Genomic DNA, 22401 nt, shown 5'->3' on the forward strand with positions numbered 1-22401 from the left:
GAGTGTCATACCACTAGACCACATAGCCGCACATAATTCTGGAACTTTTGCCAGCAAATCCCGACAAATTATACACAATACACCTTGCTGAAGATGGAAGTTTCAGATGGATGACATGACTATCTGTAAGGAAATGGGACATGTGCATACAATATGCTTAATGATAGGTGTCTGAAATATCAAAATCAAACGAAAAGAATTGATTGTAAGTCTTTACCTACCTTTAAAAAGAATCTCAAGACACATTTTTACTGAATTTGTTTTTATTGACTCTATGAATCCTTGATTTGGCTATGAATTATTATTATTATTATTATTATTTTTTTTTTCACTTAAAATTGATAATTTATATTGTAAAGTGCCCAGAGCTTGTGTTTTACACGAGAATGAGCGCTGTATAAATGTGTATTATTATTATTATTATTATTATTATTATTATTATTATTATTATCATTATTTCAATTCATAAATTACTATTTATTTTACATAATTATTATTATAATACAATGATTATTATTATTATTATTATTATTATTATTATTATTATTATTATTATTATTATTATTGTGCAATTCACAATAACCAATTTGAATGGCTTGACAAAGATATATCTATTATAACAAACCAATGCAGCTTGTTAGAGACAGACTAAGGCTGTAAACTGAGTGCATTCATTTTCCTTTCAGGTCCGTTTTGCTCTCAGTTTGACCTTTCCTCTCAGTTGGTCTCTTGTTTTATCATAGTGATTAACCCATGTCTTTTTCAGTTGCCGAACCTAACAGAATGAGAATTTTTTATCACGGAATTTAAATTTCTCTCTGAAACAGCACACATAGTTTCGTTGTTATTGTTTTCAGAACACTTTTTGGATGATTAGTTTTCACAAAATGAACTTATGAATAGTGATATAAACGTTTTAGGTTACACTCAGTGCTGCTATGTTTAATATGTTTGGTGTGAGTAAATTGCAGAAATGTATAGCATCTATGACATACTGGTTATTCAACAACTGAACTGAATGGAGACAAAAATGAATGCACTAAGTTGACATATTATAATTCATTTTTATTTGCTTTGGTTTCAGATGATTTGAAACAATCCGATTTGGATTACTTTGCTGAGAATATCCAGCTCAACTACTCGGTCCTAGAAAACAGATACAATCATGAAAGTTCTTACAGGGCTAAAATTGTGTTCACAAACAAGGGGAATCGAGTATTTCCATGGAAAAAATGGTCAATCATTTTCTGCCAGGTCAGTAAACGGAGTAAATATTAAAAATTAAATGAAGTGAATTTTCGGTCATTTACCCTAATCGTAACTCAGTAGTAACTTTGTTACCCCAGGCCTTGTTAGAAAACTTATAATTCAAATTTTTCTCTGAAATTGTCAGTAATCTTCAAAAATTCATTTTTACAAAGGTTCATGCTTCAATGGTACTCTAGTAATACTTGAATAATAATAATAATAATAATAATAATAATAATAATAATAATAATAAAATAATAATAATAATATATAATAATATAATAGTCATAATAATAATATAATAATATATAATAATAATAATAATAATAATAATAATAATAATAATAATAAATAGAATAATAATGATAATAAAATGTAAAATAATAGAAGAAGAAGAAGAAGAAGAGAGAAGAAAGAAAAGAAAGAAAGTACGATAACAAACTACTAATGATAAATACTACTACTGCTACTACTACTACTACTACTACTACTACTACTACTACTACTACTGCTACTACTAATAATACTGCTACTACTACTACAACTTCTACTACAATAATGATAATAATAATAATGATGATGATGATACTTAATTTAATGATAATGACTACAATAATAATAATGATAATAATGACGATTATGATGATGATTATAATAATAACAATAATAAAGCATTTCTACAGAGCATAAGCATGACGATGTAATGTTGAAGTGATCATCAATGTCAAATTGTGGTTTTTCTAATACGATGTCAGAAAATACTAATTTCCTTGTAAAATTATTTAAAAATTGATATCGAAATTCATAAATATTAAGTTTTCAATTTGACAGTCCTGTCCATATAACCACAACTACAACCACCACTACCACATCATGATGATCCCCACCACCAAAACTACCATATCATCATCATCATCATCATCATCATCATCATCATCTTCATCTCTACCACCACCACCACATCATCATCTCTGCCACCACCACATCATCCATCATCTCTGCCACCACCACTAGAACAATCACCACCACGTCATCATCTCTAAAATGTCCCTTAAATTTGAAAGTGCGGGTAGGCATGCCTGCCATGCAAAGATAACATTGAGTAGTTGAACTTGATAATTCCTGTAGAACTTTTTCGCGATGACGTGCACATCACAGGAGAAGTAAATGGGAATCTCGGCGATGATCAAGTGTCTGATTACATGATTGTTTTGATTGTGAAATAATACTTATATATATACGATCATTACAGGGTAACAAAATGACCGCCGACATATGAATAGGGATAGTTCTTCATTTTACTATATATTGTCATGGGGGTAACAAAGTTACCCCTGATGTACGATTAAGGGGTAAAAACATACCGCACTATAAAGGTTAAAGAAATTGATATCATTTTGTTGTTATTGTTGCTGTTTCTTAATATTATTGTTGTTGTTGCTGTCACTATCACTAAAGTGAAGATGCAAAATGAGTGTATTTTTATTTTGAATAGTACCTGATTAATGTTAAACCTATTCCCTACAAAGCGGGTGGTTGGATGGGAGCATCACCCTTGAATCATATACCTATGATGTTTGCATGGGTGTACGATCCGATAGTGATGTCGTTTCTTCTTCTCTTTACTAGCCTATCCTGCTTCTTTGGTTTGTGGTTGTATTTTTGACAGGGGATATTTTTTTTTCTGTAAATCTTCTGCCTGTTTGTTCTTGGTTATTTATAATTTAGCTTATGATATCTTTAGGTTATGATTTTGATTTACATTTGTACTATTTTTGTTAGATTGCTTGTTTTTTTGTTTCAGCGGTCTCTCATATAACCTCAATTGTGTTGGAAGAGACCTAAAGCAACAAACAAACAAAATATTCCCTACAAAGCTTTAATCTTGGTTACAAGTTTATGTATAAGTGAGGTTTTATGGAGGCAATGCATAAGCGATGATGATTCAATAGCTTTTGTTTTTTTTAAATTAAAGAGACCAATATGAGGAAAAAACATAACACACGATAAAGGTTAAAGAAATTGGTTTATATATAAGTGAGGTTTTATGGAGGCAATGCATAAGTGATGATGATTCAATAGCTTTTGTTTTTTTTTAATTAAAGAGACCAATATGAGGACAGCTCACTGATATTTGCTAGATAAAAGTTCAATTCATTAAAAAAAAAAAAGAAGAGTTTAAGAGGGTTGCTGACTTAGAATTGTTTTCGAAACTATTCTTTTTCAAGAAAACTTCTGGTGAGAAAAAAAAAGATAAAATCTTATTTTCCTCTACAGACTTTTATACCAGATCCTCAGCATCGCCCGTATGGCTCAGTAAAGAAGGAGAGTGGCATAAGACTATTTCATCTTCAAGGAGGAGTTCTTAGGCTAGAACCAGTGCCAGCAGAATCATTTGAAGGAATTGGCCCTGGAGAGGAAAAGTCCATTGAATTCATCACCAGAAATTATAACATTGGAAATACTTACAACTTTCCTAACTGGTATGTTTCTTCACAAACTTACTATTAAATTGGAATTCAAAGTATTTCTCTGTTGGACTATTTAGATATTGACACATGTACAGCTGTAAACAAGTCTGAAGTTTTAAAAAAAAATGTTTGCTAAGATATAAAGAAGTTTTGATATTGGAAATAAATAAATATTAATGTTAATTCTTTTCAGTAAAAAAAAAACAAACCCAAAAGCAAACAAGGTTGCCAATTTTCCGTCTATTTTCGGAATTCAATATGTCATAAACCCTCAGTGTATTTTCCAATCAACTGCTAAACAGAAAAAAAGGAAGTACATAGTGTCTTTTTACTGGAGTTCAACACTCAGAACGGGGCCATTCTATGTGTTTGGGTAAAAGTTCAGTAAATTTTTCCTTCCTGAATTGGCAACCCTGAACAAAACAAAACAAATCTTTTGTTTCCTTGTCACTTTGAATTCTGATTTCCTGAATTTCTTTTTCTAAAGGTACTTTACTGTAGAAGGGCTCCAGCCTCGAATTATTGAGAGCACTAGAGGAGAATCGTTTGACTGGCTTGGAAAATATGACACGCCCAATCTTTGGAAGAGATCAGATGACCCAGATGCTGTGGACTATGACTACTACAACCCTTTGACTCTAGACGAGCGGTTTGATCAACAAAGCGTACATGATTTAAAGGGTGCTCCATTTCCAGTGCTTCCAGTGTTGGTTTGATCATTTTTCTTTGAAAATTAGAAAGAAAAAAAAAATTTCATTCCCCCAACCTTTCTGTTTAATATTTGACAGCTGTTTTGTATGCAGGGCTTCTGGATGTATATCTATATTAACTCACTTAATCCTAGAGATTTTTGCTCCTTTTCAAAACTGGAAAAAAATGTATTAAAAATGACCATGTGCATAGATAGTTTTATTCAACTACCATTAACATGTAAAAATTAAAAACAGCTTTGATACTACGCCTATAATTTGTCTCAAAAAAATGTAATAAATAGGCATGGGGTAAAAGTAACCCGGTTAAACTACGGATATAGTCAGTGTTAGAGTTGAGTGAGGTAATAAAAGAAAGACCAAGTTGGTCTGTGTATCATGTGTGTCTTGGCTACAGGAAAAACCAGACTACTATCTGCTCTAAAAATTAGCCAGTTCATTAACATTTTATCTCTCTGATGTAGGACGCTGGGATTTTTGTGATTTAGGTCGATTTTGCAATGGCCATTTAAAAATGTTTAATCAATTTTATTCGATCCCTAAGATTTATGACGCCTTTTTAAACAGGATGCGAATGCACAGGATTCATAATGTTTTGTTGCTTTAACTTTAACAATGGTTACAAACATAAATCTAGAGAAGGAATGAAATTGGCGTCACGCAGCTCTTTGTTATTGTTTTTACAAAATGTTTTCATTGCATTATGAAAGCACAGCACTACAAAAATTAAATCATTTGTATAACTTCCATCTTCAGGCCAGCCGATCTTGAACTATATGACCCATCATCAAAGGTCAATGTCCAATCTGGTAATTGGGTCATTGTGGCTCCTACACTGCTGGCAAATGAAGCCAATTACCTTGGTGGTAAGCAGGTCTACTTTTGTCACATATATATCATCTCCTCTATCATGGATCCCACTTTTTCAGGGTTATCCCGGAATTCCAAGATACAAAATTACAGATACACGATTTTCCAGGATAGGCAATTTGTTACAGTGAATGGTGAAAAAGTTTGAACTGAGATATTGCCCTAAGTTTAGTTAGAAGGTCAATTTTTATCAAAAATGAGTTCTTGTCATAAATGATTAAATCAACCTTTTTTGTACATCTTCGGGAAATATCAAAGCTTAATTTCACTTCTAAATATTTTTTACAGCTAGTCAAGTTGAAAAAGTATGAAATTTGAGAAAAGTTGCTGGATACATTTCCTATACATCTGACCAAAACTTCATGAAAAATCACCCGATTTACTTCAAATTAAGATTAAAATGCTTTGGTGAGCATATTCTTTCAGAAAATGCATAAAAAAGGCAAATCCAAAATTTTCCCCTTTCTGACTGATTATGTCATGTTCTGACACATTTATGAGAAGTTAAGGCATTGCACTGTGATCCAGATGGTCCCAGGTTTGAGCCCTGCTTTGGGTGATTTCATTTTTTTTTTCCTTGAGCAAGATTATTAACCCCCAATCTGCGCACTTTGGATAACATAGGTGATTCCATCTGAGAATGAATTCTATTTCTTGCATTCAAAAAAAAAAAAAAATGTTCATGTTTTTCATCATTTTATCTCTCAGTTCCATTTTCACATTCATAGTCTGATTCATCCCATCAATTCTGTTTTCAGAGTCACATTTGGTAAAATATTTAACTATTAACGCAGTGTTTTGGAATCAACAATGTTACGGATTGGGCAAATTTATATTTATTTAATATATTTAACTTGGGGTCTTTTTTTTTTTTAATGCAAAAGTTCCTTGTTTGTAAAAAAAGTAGTCCTGAAGAGCTATGAGACTCATGGAGCTGGGGTTTATCCCCTGTTTCTGTTGCATTAAAAGGACAGTAGCAATTGCTTGTTATCCTTTGGATAGGACTCTAATTTATCTCAATACACTTTCCAGCAGATTTAACAAACTCAGCTACCAAATCATTGCTAGGTGAACAAGAGGGTAAAAAAAATCTTGACCTAACCCAGGTCTGTTTGCGTGTGAGGCAAGTGCTCTTTGTGCAGCTATGTTGTCTAGAGATATATATAACACTCGCCTTTGGATTGGAAGGTCCAGGTTTCGAGTCCCGCTCTGTTTGATAGTGCTTTTTGTTTTGTTTTTAAAAAATCCAGATTTTAAAAGTCAAATCCTGATATTTTGGCGATTTGGGTTAGCAGCTCATCAGTAAAGCGAAAATATCCATTGGTAGACTTTTTTTTTATAATCTTTTAAATATTGGAGATTCACATAAATTTTTGTTGTTAAAAGTTTATTTAAAACCAGCCTTGATCAAATCGAGTAGTTTACAACATTGTCATTGGCTTAAGCCACCACTTCCTCTCCTTTTCTTCCTTGCCTAAGTTTCAATATCTTTGAAATGATATATGAATGAACCAAAAAAGAAAAAAAATGTCCATAAATTCAATTCATTATTTTTTAATTTTTAACCTTTTTATTGTAGATGCTTTGGGTCTGAGAGTGGTATTTCAAAGGCCAGCACAAGAATACATTGAATTCATTGTAGAGGAAGTCAAGCTCTCATCTGATGGAAAAGATCTTCCAACTGAAGAATGTAAAAATTTTTGTTAAATTATGATATGCGATTAAGAGAATATTACCCCAAAGCAGTCTATGGAAGGTGTGAAATATATTGCTGTTTCTCTATCCCCTTGTGTTGCACCCTTCTGCCTTAATCACTCAACCACCTCATACCCCCATTAATTTTGTTATTATTATTATTATTACTATTATTACTATTATTATTATTATTATTATTATTATTATTATTACTATTATTATTATTATTATTATTATTATTATTATTATTATTATTATTATTATTATTATTATTATTATTTTTATTATTATTATCATTGTTGTCGTCATATTTTTATTATTGTTCTTCATTTAAAAAAAAATTTTTTGGAACTTTTTGAATAACCTATAAAACTTTGTTTTACTCCCCTTATAAGCACATATTATGTGATCAATTGTCTCAAAACGGTATTATGTCCCAAAAAAATAATATTTATTTAAGTTAAAATGACTAGAAATGCAAGATTTTAGTTAATTAAAGACTGTCCTCAATCAAGCATACAAACTTAAGATAAAGATCTGAACAAGTGTATATGAAAGGTGCCAGACAAAGCAAGAAAGGAAAATACAAGGAAAAATCCATCCCCAAAAAATCAGTCTGCCTCGAGGGGATTGAACCTCAGATCTTCTGATTACCGGTGCTACCATAACACCACAGAGGTTCTCGATAGTTGGGGCAATTTTAATACCTATATTCTTCACAAGGGTACATATTTTACGCTGTGAACTCTCGCTTGCATCAAACAACACATACATTGAACACGAGAGGACGGGGATGGACTTAACCTAAGCAGGGTATTTCTTTACTATAAAGTGATTTTTTAGATTCTTAAATCACTACGGCATATTTCTGGGTTTTAAAAAAATGCCACAGCTACTGCTTCATTTATTCATTTTTGTGTCTGTCTCTCTCTCTCTCTATCAGCCTATGGACTCATTGTGTCTCCAGATGCCAGAGTTATCACAATCAAAGCCTCCAAACCTGCAGGGGCTTTCTACGGGATTCAGACACTGAAGAGCCTTTCAGATGCCAAAGGAAATGTTAGTACCGGTACCTTTTAAATTAACGAGAAATGGAAGTGAATAGAAATGTGCCAGAAGACAATAGAGAATAAAAACGTTGCGGCGATTGGGGTCTGAACAGTTGGGGTTGTCTTGGCAGTATGAACGTGAATTCGAACCCCCGTCGATGCAAAGTTTTTATTCTCTATTGTTTTCTGGCACTTATCTACTCACTTCATTTCTTGTTATTATCAACATAAGTGTCTGTTCCACTCACTTTTCTATATTTTAAATTGAATGCTAAGCAGCTTGAAGCTGTGGACTGTAACCCCCCAAGTATTGAACAAAAAGGAGTATTATATAACTTACGTATCCTCTTGGTGCCATTTGGCACATAATAAATAAGTAAAATTCCCTTTATTCATTCAATTGGGGGAAATTTGCCTCTAGGGTCTATTTCATAGGAGGACTTGAATAACCCATGCATCAGCCGCAGTGCAGCGCTGCAAATTGAGCTAGGGCAAGGTGACTTGCTCAAGGCCACACAGTGCAGCGGTGGGTGATTGAACTCAGTACCTTTCGGGTACGAAGCAAAAACCGTGCTGCTGAGCCACGCTGCCCCTAATGCCTCTATCTGCTATTCGGCTTTGTGGTCTTGTGGTATGACACTCGCTTTTGAATCGGAAGGTCCTGGGTTCGAGCCTTGCTCGGCGCATAGTTGAGTCCTTGGAGAAGGCTCTTTACTCACATTCTCTCACCGTACTCAGATGTAAAATGAGTACCTGGCCGTTAACAGCGTTGTCTCTGTCCGAACAAAATTTGTAATATTGCCTAGCAGGAGTCATGTCTCGTCCTACATGTTAAATGTTGCTGTTGGCCAGGGATCCCTTGTAAAGCGCTTTGAGCACATTCGAGGATTTTGCGCTATATAAAAGCTCAATTCAATTTAATTTAATTGTTTCCATTCTATCCTGTCAATGGCTGTGTTCCTCGCCTTGCCCCGAGTTGTCCAACCTACAGCATTTCTTTCTCTTTCAACAGTATGCTGTCAGGTAGTTTTGGGTCTGCTACATTTTATTGTGAAAGATCTGAAATTCCTATTTTTTGTCTCAAATTCCTATTTTCAGGCGTCCTGATTCCACTTTTGGATGTGAAGGGTTGGCAGGTCTGCTGATGTATTGCTATCTCTTTCTCCAGACATTATCCCTTATTGTCCTCATTCCAGCTCTTTCTAATACATTTTCATTGCATATGCTTGTATTTTACTTTTTTTTTTCATGCTTGTTTTCTGCATCTATTTTTTTCATGTTTGTATTTTGCATATTTCTTTTCATGCTTTTATTTTGAATCTTTTTTTTTTCATGTATGTGTTCTGCAATTTTTTTTTTCATGCTTGTTTTTCCATCTTTTTTTTTTCACATTTGCATTTTGCAACTACTTTTTCAAACTTGTATTTTGCACCTATTTTTTCAAGCTTGTATTATGCACATTTTTTTTTCAATCAAAATATCATATTCATAGCTTTATCAACCATTTTCAGGGTTTCTAGCTTTAAACGTTCTATGCATTAGTAAAGTACTTTGACAGCGTCTCTCTCTTTCTCTCTCTTGCCACAGATACCCAAAGTTAAGATTCGAGATGCCCCTCGTTACGAGTACAGAGGTCTTATGCTGGATGTGGCAAGGAACTTTCAAGCCAAGGAGAAAATATTTAGGTGAGTTCAATGTCTCTATTGTTTTGTCTTTTATCTCTCAGGGAATTCAGAAACTTTAAAAGAAATGAGTGTCACTGCCTCTCAGGTGTTATGGTATTATTAATCATTTTATTGCTTTCATTATGAGGATAATGATGATGATTATGAAATTATCAATCATTTTATCGCTTTCATGATGATGATGATGATGATGATGATGAGGATGATGATGATGATAATAATAATTATAATGATAAAACAGTACTCTTTTATAGCACTAAATGCTGATATCTCAAAGCATTTTAAAAACATAATACACTCACACCGTGCAAAAACCCATACAGCCGTGGCTCACACTAAATATGCAGGTTTTACCTAATAGAATGAGATGTGATAATTCGACAAGTGAAGACTTAAAAGTAAATGAGTACCTATTAAGCGAAACATTCATTTGCAATATTATTTATCCTCTCCAGAACATTGACCTTATGATTTCCTATCTTTCCCAGATACATTGACCTTATGATTTTCTATCTCTCCCAGATACATTGGACTTGTGATTTTCTATCTCTCCCAGATACACTGACCATATGATGTTCTCTCTCCCAGATACATTGACCTTATGATTTCCTATCTTTCCCAGATACATTGACCTTATGATTTTCTATCTCTCCCAGATACATTGACCTTACGATTTTCTATCTCTCCCAGATACATTGAGCTTATGGCCATGTACAAACTCAACAAGCTTCATTTACATCTGACAGATGATGAGGGTTGGAGATTAGCCATACCAGGACTACCTGAACTTACTGAGGTATTTGCTGGAAATTATACGATTCTAAATAATGCACACGCTTTTCTAAAAAATTGAAAGTCATTTTTATACTATAAGCTTGTTTTCAAAAAGGTTCACAAATTTTCTCATAAATGGTGCAGATGCTGAATTGAAGAACAATAAACAATACATGTACAGGCGGGCTGGGAAGTTGTTTGAATAGTATGAATGTAAAAGTTAACAATTTACCTCATTTCGAATTCTTAGCTCCTACTGGTTTGTAATTGTAATCAAGGCACTTCTTCCAGCAAGGCTTGTGCATCATGATGAACTAAATAGAAACTTTTGGGGGAGAGAGCATGTCTTCCAAGATAATGTTGAGCCACAATAAGTCAATGGAAAGCGAATAACTAGGCAAAGAATAATCCCTACTAATAACGCATTGTCTCGAAATAGTATCATATCAGTGTAGACCAGGCACTGGAAATGAATCTCTGCAATTTAAAAAAAAGTATGAAACTTGGGTATAATTGAGCTTTGAGCTTTTATATTGCGTAATATCCACTAAATGTGCTCAAAGTGCTTTACAAGGAGTCTCTGTGCCATCAACATTTAACATGTAGGATGGGACATGATGCCTGTTAGTCGATATTACAATTTTTTTTTGGACAGAGACAGCACTGTTAACAGCCAGGTACTCATTTTACACCTGAGTATGGTGAGAGAATGTGAATAAAGAGCCTTCTCCAAGGACTCAACTACGCACTGAGTGAGGCTCGAACTCGGGACCTTCCTATCTGAGACCACATATCCGCGCAATGAATAATAAATACTTTTTACTCCTGGAATAGACTAAACTTTTGCTTTTGTAATTTTTGAGCCATTAACAATCAAATCAGTCTGGTCCCTAAAGTCTGAAGGTGTGTAGTGTGTACAAATGATGCTGGCTACAGGGCAGCCAATGCCAATTCCCAACATCAAATGGTGGATCATTATGCTCTTGCAGATTTTGTAAATAATCTTTTAAATCAATGGGTTATAGAATTACCCGTCATTTAAGTGCAAGTTACTCGTATAAAAAATTGTAAAATATTTTTAGATTTGTCAGTAATTCTGTGCTTGTTGGCAAAAATTTAACATGGGCTGTACAGAACAATTTTTGCCCCCATAATCCTATCTTTTTTTTTTTTTTAAAGAATAGATATTTACTTTTTGACATCTGCTTTTGTCCAACATAAAACATACCTGCCAACCCTTCCGATTTTGGCGGAATCATTCCTATTTTCACTCTTCCATTCTGCCATTGTCTCTAAAATTCAGATTTACAAAAGTGATGATAATACTAAGAATAAACGAGGGAAAAAAAGGGGGGGGGGGGGGGGGGGGGGGGTGAAAGAGTGAAATTCCTATTTTCCTATTTTTTTGTCTCAAATTCCTATTTTTAGGCGTCCTGATTCCACTTTTGGAATGTGAAGGGTTGGCAGGTCTGCATAAACCCAGATTCTAGAGAAGGGCAGCCAGTTTAATTCATCATGAAATCTTATTCTTGGTAAAGAAACAAACATCTTCAATATAGCTAGGGAAATGCAAATGAACCAAAAATTGTCACTTTCATTTTAGGAAGGAAGGTTTTTTTTTTTTTTTTGGAATTGACAAAATTGCTCATGATCATTTCATTGAAGTTAGTGCCTGGAATTTTCAATCATAATCTTCTCTCCTTCGTCAAAGACCAATTACTTGCATTTAATGTTGATTCATGAATTGATGAACAAAGTTCAAAATTCAGATTTACAAAAGTGATGATAATACCAAGAATAAACAAGAGGAAAAAAAAAGAGGGGGGGGGGGGGGGGGGGGGGGGGGGGGGGGGGGTGGGTGAAAGAGGTGAAATTCCTATTTTTTGTCTCAAATTCCTATTTTTAGGCGTCCTGATTCCACTTTTGGAATGTGAAGGGTTGGCAGGTCTGCATAAAACCAGATTCTAGAGAATTTTTTTGAATTGACAAAATTGCTCATGACCATTTCATTGAAGTTAGTGCCTGGAATTTTCAAGCATAATCTTCTCTCCTTCGTCAAAGACCAATTACTTGCATTTAATGTTGATTCATGAATTGATGAACAAAGTTAATTCAATTTGGAGCTCACAAAGTTAAATTGATATTTGTTTCAGCTTTTCATATCTTATCTATGCCGTTTAATTAATTCATTTAAAAAAAAAAAAAGGAATGTGGTAGGCTGTTGTCTTCCATTGTATTTTTGAAATATCCAATGTAGTCCTTTAGGGCCATAAGGTCCGTAGAGCTGGGGTTATCTCGATGTCCATAGCAATGAATGAATGGTAGCAATTGCCTACCACGCTTTAGATAGGATGCTAGTCTATCACAAAGTACTTTTCACCAGATCTAATAAACCCAGCTACCCAATCACAGCTGGGTGGAGAGATCCTTCCGAGCCACCAGGTCCATGGAGCCGGAGTTTATTCCTGTTTCTGTTGCGTGAAACAGACAATAGCAATTGCTTGCTACCCTTTGGATAGGATGCTAGTCTATCGCAAAGCACTTTCCTCCAGATTAAACAGACCCAGCTACCCAATCATTGCTGGGTGGACAAGGGTGTCAGAAAAAAAATCTCGACTGCACCTGGGATCGATCTCAGTCCCTTTATTTGTGAAGTGAGTGCTCTACCAACTGAGCTATCGGGACCCCCAAATGATTCCGTAAAAAAAATCTCAGCCTCACTCTGGTGTGTGAAGAGAGTGTACTACCAATTGAGCTGTCAGGATCCCTTTAGAATATCCAGTGAAAGAGCCACATCCTTATCTATTGCTTCCAAAGTTGTCATTCTTTACTCAGATCTCAGTTTACTTCCATGTTCATAACGATCGATCACAGTGATCTTCTCTGGATTACCTTAATATCTATTTTGTCATTGGTGATAAAATTTCAAATGTGTGCACAAGTGATAAATGTAGCAATGACTATGAAAAATGTTTTTTTCTCTTTTTGAGGAAAAATTTTGTCTAAAATCAAAGCCCTATCACCACTGAGTAAAAATGTTTTTGAATTTTGAAAATCCATTCATAAATAAACAAGTTATGCAGTTTCAAAGGTGTCATTTATTTGGATGACCTGCAAAGAGGAAAAAAACGCGAAAATATGGGACGCTTTTTCGGCATTTTTTTTCAACTTTTGGTTGTATCTTGCGTAATAAGTGGATTAAAAGATTGAAACTTGAAGAGCAAATTAGGATGGTGTTTTATAAAATACGGGAAAAGTTCTCGTCATATTCATATGAAATTTTACAACCAAAAAGAAGAAATGTTCATGTATTACCTTGTCAGCGACAAAACATCCACGCCCGGTAGTTTTAGAAATATTTTCCTCTAAAGAGTAAAAATCTATTTTTAACGGTCTTCTGGTAATCGCACGAGTTTTGTCGCTTGACATAATTTAAAATGACTTTTTTCTAACTGTGTGCCAACTTTCAGTCATATTCATCGATAAACAGCGTCGTAATTAATTTTTTAAAATAGCATATACGAAACGGCTTCGTCCCATATTTTGACGCGAATTCGGGCACTTCGTGAGCAAAAAAGAGGCCCAAAGATTTGTGCGGGATAGTCATTGCTAATAAATGCCTTATTTGTAATTTTAGGAGAGTGCAACTTTATGGTTTGTAGAATGACACAAGTGATGAATGCTTTATGGGTAAATTTTAGGAGAGTGGAACTGTATGGTCTTGTAGAATGACACAAGTAATAAATGCCTTTTGGGTAATTTTTAGTCGAGTGCAACTTTATGGTCTTGTAGTATGACACAAGTGATGAATGACTTATGGGTAATTTTTAGGAGAGTGCAACTTTATATTATTGTAGTACAACACTCACTTTGGATCAATTCTGGATTCTGTTGCAAAGTTAATTCATTGGAAAAGGCTCTTTACTCACAATCACATTCTCTCACTGCCCTCAGGTGTAAAATGAGTGGAGTACCCTGTGGGTAATAAATGTTGTAAAAGTGCTTTAAAGGCATCATGTCTCGGCTTACATATTTCATGTTTCTGTTGGCTTTGAAGAACGCATTTAGCATTTTTAATGGCCGTTGCACAATATAAAAGCTCAAGTATCTTTTATTATGTGTGTGTCTGTATCAGTGTCTGTGTGTGTGTGTGTGTGTGTATGTAAACACACAGTAAAGTTAGATTTTACATTTCTCAATCATGCCATATTTTTTTTTACACTCAGTGAGTAGCTCACTCATTAAACTATTTTGTAGGAAGATGACAGTTGTCCTTGCATGTTACTGCAAAGTTTTGCGTTCCTTTTATTAATTCCCAGATCGGTGCCACGAGATGTCATGACTCGTCAGAAACGAAATGCTTGCTGCCTTTCCTTGGATCAGGACCTTTTCCAGGGCCTCCAGGTTCTGGCTTTTACTCAGTTGAGGACTATCGGTAGGTGTAAAGCTCAAAGTCAAGCAGTGCATACTCTCATAGTGGGCAGGAAGATCACATACTGTGTCATCTATACCCATATATCTGTTTTCCAACTCGCTTTCTGTCTTTGTCTTGGAATGAGATTATTCGATTTTGTCCTTTCCCTGGACAGGGTTCTTGGCTGGGAGGGAAACAGTCAAATTATGTAAAGTAAAAGTTTTGGGAGATAATATTTTTTTCATTGTAAATCATCTCTATGTTATGTATTGTTATATTAGCTGTTTTGAATATATAATGTAAGCATATGAGTGTTTTCCTCTTAGTCATATCCTGTGCTTGTGTCTGGAAGAGACTTTAAAGTGATGTCAATCTAAGTACACTGATGGTGTGCTCTTGGAATCTACATCTGTTCCCTATATGTACCGCTCCCCTTTGTCTTTTTTCTCTTGTGTGTTAACATTTAGAATTTTTTTTTTACTATCCCATTTTCTTCCTTTTTACTGGTGCTGAAATGATCTAAATGTATTGCAAATGCCTTAAAATCCTTAAAGACAACCAATCCAACAAAAGCAGTGCGTACATGCAACCCATTGCCTCAAAATTATATTATGTCATTTTAAATACAAATGAAAAGGTGACAATGGAAAGGTTTCAGATGGAAACTTAAATAGTCCTTCAGAGCCCATGAAGCTGGAGTTTATCCCGGTTTCTATAATGTGAAACGGACAATAGCAATTGCTTGCTATCCTTTGGATAGGATGTTAGTCTATTGCAAAGTACTAAAAAAATAAGTAGAGCATTTATATCACGCAATATCCACTAAACGTGCTCAAAGTGCTTTACAAAGGGTCCCTGGCCAACAGCAATATGTCACATATAGAACAAGACATGACACCTGCTAGGCAGATATTACATTTTTTCTGACAGAGACAATGCTGTTAACAGCCAGGTACTCATTTTACACCCGAGTACGATGAGAGAATGAGACTAAAGAGCCTTTTCCAAGGACTCAACTATGCGCTGAGCAAGGCTTGAACCCAGGACCTTCTTATCTGAAAGCGAGTTTCATACCACAAGACCACATAGTCGCACACTTCTCAATAAAAGAAAAAATTCTTTAACAGTGACGTTTTAAGCCAACCTTTCAGCGGATTGGCTGTAAACGACGTATGATATAAAAAGCAAACATTTAGACTTCCAAGTTATGTGTCCCATTTATTTGTTCAAGTTGCTCTCACATCTATAGCCGGGTTCATTGTATTGAAATAAAATCTAATGGCAGTGATCATGGCCAGCGGCCCAGATGGGTGGCAAAGACTGCAAGTGGCAATTTCTGACCCTGGGCAGCGTGGCTCAGCGGTATGATCTTTGCTTTTGTACCCAAAAAGTATCGTGTTCGACTACCCACCTTGTTGTGTGGCTTTGAGCTGGTCACCTCGCCTTAGCTCACTATGCGGTGCTGCACTGCGGCTGATGCCTTGGTTATTCCAGTTTTCCCTTGGAATAGACCCTAAAGACAAATATCCCCTTGGGGATGAATAAAGGGAATTTATTAATTTATTAATTTAGTCTTTTGGATTGTAGACATTCTGCATAACTTACCCATCTCAATTTACGATTGTGTGTCTAGTCTAGCTTTAGGAAATGATTATTACTTATAAGAATGAGTTTAAAGATGGTGCTTAATTGAAGACGTGTGCTATATGGTACTGTTTGAATTTTTTGTGTGTGGATGTTTTTATGTGGTTTACTTTTAAAAGGAAGTGAAGCATTGTCAAGTGCTTGGGCCTTGGTCCTGTATGGAAACAATCTTCACTAACATTCATGAATTTATCATGTCATTGTCTTCTGCAGAGCTATCCTTCGTCATGCTGCAATCCATCATATTGAGGTTATCCCTGAAATTGATTTACCTGGTCACAATCACGCTGCCATTAAAGCCATGGATGCCAGGAGGAATCGTCTTATGGAGTTTGGTTTTAACATGACTGAGTCTTCAAGGTGAACTGATAAATGACAAAAAAAGTAGTCCTTTAGAGCCATTTAGCCCACGGAGCCGGAAATTATCCTGGTCTCTGTAGCATGAAATGGACAATAGCAATTGCTTGCTACCCTTTTGATATGATGTTAGTAAGGGGGAGGTGGTCAGAAAATTTTCTATACTGCACCAGAGATCGATCTTGGTCCCTTTGCTTGTGAAGCTAGTGCTCCACCAACTGAGCTATCGGGACTGCCAATGATAAATCAGTGCTGATTGTTTTCGTGGATCAGACCTGGGACCAGAAATGTGTGTACTCTCTCAAATAATTGGGATTTTTTTTTTTGTACCATAAAATATGGACCTGCTTATTATAAATGAGTTGGGGAAAGTGACATTATTTGACTAGTCAATTGATGTGTCATATCAGTGTTGTGTTTATTAATTAAACCATATTTTTGTCCTGTTGGTCTATTTTCGCGTGTTCAAAAAGTTACAACAATTTTTTCACCAACCATTTACAGGTCTGACTATATCATTTAAGCTAAATTAAAACAGAAAACATATTAACTGCCAAAATAAGCTCTTCTAAATAATTTGGTTTTCAATTTCTTTTATTATTATATTTCTTCTTCTTCTTTTTCTTCTTCTTCTTCTTCTTCTTCTTCTTCTTCTTCTTCTTCTTCTTCTTCTTCTTCTTCTTCTTCTTCTTCTTCTTCTTCTTCTTCTTCTTCTTCTTCTTCTTCTTCTTATTATTATTATTATTATTATTAATGAATTAATTAATTAACTTATTTATTTATTTTAAAATTTTTTTACAATCTTTGTCGATACTCTCCACAGATTTTTGCTTCGAGACCTCCAGGACAATTCCAAGTATAGTTCCGTACAAAATTTTAATGACAACGTGGTCAATCCTTGTTTGCAATCAACATATACGTTCATATCCAGAGTCGTGAACACCTTGTTTGCCATGCACAAAGATGTTAATCCTCTGAAGGTTGGTGTTTGCTTTAAATAATCTATTATTGCATTTTGGCAGTTCAAGGACGGGTTACATGGCAACTTGCAATGTTATTTAACTGACAAATGAGGGAGTAGGCACTGGTGTAAGATAAAGATATGAAAACAGTGCCAGATAAAGCAAGATAGAAGAAATATACAGGTCAGGTACAAGAGAAAAAAAAGCCATCCACAAAAAAAATAAAAGTCTTACTCGAGTTAGGAAAACGTTTTTTTTTTGGGGGGGGGGGGGGGGGAGGAGGGGGGAAGGGTGGTTGAAAACTGTATTGACTACTCAAATGCAGCTTTACTAAAAATAAAGCCCATAGTCAACTAAGACTTTATATTCCTAAGCCAAAGACTCCCAGGCACGATTACGCAATTTTCAATACTTATTGAACAGCATCAAACTAGGTTTATCAACCACTGTTAGGTTTTTATTATTTTAGAATATTTCATAACTTTTGTCATATTTTTATTCAGTGCCAAAGTACCAGAGGTGAAGTTTCCTCTGTTCATATTGGGGGCAGCTTGGCTCAGTGGTACGGTCTTTGCTTTGTGTCTGAAAGGTACCGAGTTCAAATACCCACTGCACTGTGGGGCTTTGAGCAAGTCCCCTCGCCCTAGCTCAGTTAGTGGTGCTGCACTGCAGCTGGCACCCGGGTTATTCCGGTTTTCCCTTGGGATAGTCCCTATTATTATTCTTACTTCTTCTTCTCTTCTTCTTCTTCTTATTTCTTTTCTTCTTATTCTTTCTTTTTTCTTCTTCTTCTTATTCTTTTCTTCTTCATTTTATTATTGTTATTAATATTATTATTATTATTATTATTATTATATTTTTATTATTATTATTATTATTATTATTATTATTATTATTATTATTATTATTATTATTATTATTATTATTATTATTATTATTATTTTATATATTATTATTATTATCATCATCATTATTATTATTATAATGATCATTATTTATTTATTTATTTATTATTATTATTAGCTCTCCCCACGAGATTAAAAATCTCTACTAGTGCCACGATGGGAACAAATATTTTTTCTTATATTTAAAATAAACAAAAAACCAGTACATCGTATTTTATTTATTTATTTATTTTTTTTGATTGATGAAATGGATATGATTTATGCATGATGATTCATCTCAATTTCAAATGAAATATCCGTAGTTTTAAACGTCTGTCTCTGTGACATGGAAATTAGAAGAAAGAAATTGATGTGATAGCTTGTTGTAATTCACATGTTTTGTGAGCATTGGGAGTTTTGTTTGCTAAGAAAATTGAAATTTTGAACATAACTATCATTATCACTATTCTTTTTTCTGCTCCTCATTACTTCAACCTTTTCTCATATGTCCATGCCAGATATTTCATTTTGGAGGTGATGAGGTCCCCAAGTCTGCTTGGACGAAATCCCCAGCCTGTCAGAACTTCCTTGGGAGTGGTGTAGATATTTCGTTATCTGACTATCTGGCAATCCAGATCTCCTCTATGACATCATCGTACAATCTAGACTTGGCCGGCTGGGAAGATGGGCTGTTTTCTAATCTCAAAAAGCACCCAATTGAGAAACGTGCATTGAAAAATAAGTAAGCCAATGTAGATTTTCAATGTAATCTTATTATGAAATTCAAGTATTCAGATCAGTAACTAGCAGAGTTCTGGCTGTTTTCTGCTATTATATTGAACTTGATGATCTTTTGTCGTAATTAAATAATTGCTGATGGCAGCATCGAGAGTTGGTGATAGGATTGACATTGAGATAATTTCGACTTGGAGCCAATTTAACCCCTGGGTGGGGTTCCTGACCTCCCATAGTGGGCAGGGAGGTACTTACTGTGTCTTCTATTCCCCCTATATCTGTTTTCCAACTTGCTTTCTCTTTGTCTTGGAATGAGATTACTTGGTTTTGTCCTGGCCCTGGCCGGATACCCTGGCTGAGAGGGAAACAGTCAAATGTATAGTTATTGTTTTGGAAGATGATATTTTTTTCCTTGTAAATCATCTCTCTGTTATATATTATTGTTAAATTTGTTGTTTTGAATTTATAATGTAAGCATTTGAGTGTATTTCCCTTAGTAGGGACCTGTGCTCATTTCTGGATGAAACGTTTAGGTGATCTCAAACTAAGTATATTATGGTATGCTCTTGGAATCTACACCAATTCCCTATTTGTACCATTCCCCTTTGTCTTACCTTTTCTTGGGTGCTTTAACTTTAATTCTAGAACTGTTTACTATCCCATATTCTCACTTTTTTACTGGTGCTGATCTGACCTAAATGTGTTGCAAGCACCGTAAAACCCTTGAAAACAAAACAAACAAACCAATTTAACCCATATTGTTGTTAATTTCACACAAATAACAAAGAATTGTCTTTTAGAATATTGGAGTTTTTAAAATCGGATGCAAAGATGACCTGGGGAATTTGATTGACTCAAAGACGGAACCATCATAGATTATCATAGCAGGCCTGCCAACTCTGCTGATTTTATCACAAATCTGCCAACATATTTGATCGAGAAATTCCTGACTTGGTTGCCCCGTTCTCTAACTCACCGATGTTCCCCAATAAGAGCTTAAAATTTTCATTATATTTTAAAAAGGGAATGTTAATAAACATGATAAATGACAACAATTGAGAATTATGGTAATATGATTTGATCACTATGGTTATGTTTGACATTATGAGATCATTTTCAAGAATTCATTTGACTTGGATCCAGTAATTGTAACATGATGACATCATCGTACAAGAATAGCTTTCAAAAGTATTTTAAAAAGAAAGAAAAACAGTACATACTCTACAAATTAGTTCTGTAACTGTATGTTATTATTTTCTTTTAGTTGCCCGTTGAATTTGTTTTTGGTTGACAGTGTGGTAGACACTAGTTTGACTAATCTGAAATTCCCTATTTGTCATTTTGAAAAGTTGGCAGGTCCGTTATTGGAAATTTTCAACATTTTTTGTCATTCCCCGGTTCCCTAATTACCAGGTATTGTGTTTTAATATTCCAGAAAAAAAACAACCCATCATCATCATCATCATCATCATCATCAATGTCGTCGTCATCATCATCAACGTCGTCATCATCATCATCATCATCATCATCATCATCATCATCATCATCATCATCATCATCATCATCATCATCATCATCTTCCTCATCATCATCATCTTTTAACCAGCCCACCACCATTTAAGTCCCAATTTGCCCTAAAATCATTTTCCAAATTTTGTCTTTGAAAAGTCTGATGTTGTTTATAACTAATTTTGATGATGAATTGTCTGTACCCAATATTACCCATTTACTAGTAATTGTGCAGATCAGAAATGGGTCTAATAGACAGCCATCGCCGGTTACAGAAAAACATGAAAGTAAAAAAAGAAAAAGAAAAAAAGTAATGTTTTTAGAGTTTGGCATTTTATTTGGATTATTGATATACTTGTGCAATGTTGGTCGACCAAAGCAGACATGGCGATGAAGCATTGAGACTAAGGTAAAGTCAGCCTGACAAACCTGGGCCCAAATATAGAAGACCTCCAAAAACCGAGTCAGATGGAGGAGTGCTGTTGCCGCCCAATGCTCCACATGGAATCAAAAGGCTTAAGTCAAGCAAGTCAATTCTGCTGGTCTTCAGACCGTGTGTCTGAAAATGATAGAACTGTGAGATTTGATTAAGTTTAAATGAATTTTTTTGATAATTTGTAATCATTGATTATATATTATGCTACTGTTTCATAACAGGAATGTTTATGCTTATGCCTGGAACAATGTCTGGGAATGGGGAAGTGCAGGAAGGGCCTATGACTTTGCTAACAATGGATATAAGGTATGTCTTGTCAAATTTGGCATTGTTTTGATTTTTTTTTTTGCTCCCGGTTCACATTTTTTATTTACAGTTAAATTTTACTGGCGCTGGTATGATCTAAATGTGTCGCAAGTGCTGTAAAACTTTTAAAAACAATTTTTTTTAAAACAGTTAAATTTTATACTCTAGACAAACTCACTCACTTAAACCTCTCTGCACCACCGGGTGTCTGAAGCATCAGCAAGCGATCTCCAGTGTTCTCGGTCTTTCGCTGCATGATGAGCTGCAGGCTGAGGCCCTGGACTTTTAGTTCTCTGTGCAGTTCTCCAAGTTTCCTCAGTTCTACACTGGTTTCTTTTTCCTTGTGGACTCCAACTGTAGTGCTTTTCGCGGGGTGCGTTCGCTGGCATTCTGCAGACTTGACAGAGCAACCTCCAACATCTCGTTCTGATGGTGTCTGTAATATGGTGCCCGTCTCATATTTCTGTAAGATCTTCTTATTTCTAATGACATTTGGCCAGAAGATTCCAGGACATTCTTAGGATTCTACGCAGACATTTGGTCTGGAACACTTTTAATTTCCGATCTTTTGTATTTGTTGTCTTTCCACACTGAACCAATAGACAAAAGTTGGTGAAAATATGGCTGATTTTTATTTATTTATAATAAGCAA

General features: G+C 34.8%; 1 protein-coding gene across 2 annotated transcripts in view; it reads left to right on the top strand.

Moving 5' to 3' along the window:
• The window catches only part of LOC144975298 (beta-hexosaminidase-like), a 59930-nt gene that overhangs the window by 27330 nt on the left and 10199 nt on the right, over positions 1 to 22401 (top strand). For both annotated transcript variants that reach the window (XM_078919251.1, XM_078919250.1), the window contains exons 3-15: positions 1085 to 1254; positions 3526 to 3731; positions 4207 to 4425; positions 5186 to 5295; positions 6879 to 6989; positions 7938 to 8053; positions 9631 to 9728; positions 10419 to 10524; positions 14822 to 14937; positions 16774 to 16920; positions 17741 to 17897; positions 19282 to 19505; positions 21665 to 21749. In XM_078919251.1, the coding sequence (XP_078775377.1) occupies positions 1085 to 1254; positions 3526 to 3731; positions 4207 to 4425; positions 5186 to 5295; positions 6879 to 6989; positions 7938 to 8053; positions 9631 to 9728; positions 10419 to 10524; positions 14822 to 14937; positions 16774 to 16920; positions 17741 to 17897; positions 19282 to 19505; positions 21665 to 21749 (1865 nt within the window). The remainder of the gene's footprint in view (positions 1 to 1084; positions 1255 to 3525; positions 3732 to 4206; positions 4426 to 5185; positions 5296 to 6878; positions 6990 to 7937; positions 8054 to 9630; positions 9729 to 10418; positions 10525 to 14821; positions 14938 to 16773; positions 16921 to 17740; positions 17898 to 19281; positions 19506 to 21664; positions 21750 to 22401) is intronic.

This window comes from Berghia stephanieae, chromosome 6 (genome assembly GCF_034508935.2).
Source record: "Berghia stephanieae isolate SIO BIC M18660-M18661 chromosome 6, UCSD_Bste_1.3, whole genome shotgun sequence".
Classification (NCBI taxonomy): domain Eukaryota; kingdom Metazoa; phylum Mollusca; class Gastropoda; order Nudibranchia; family Aeolidiidae; genus Berghia; species Berghia stephanieae.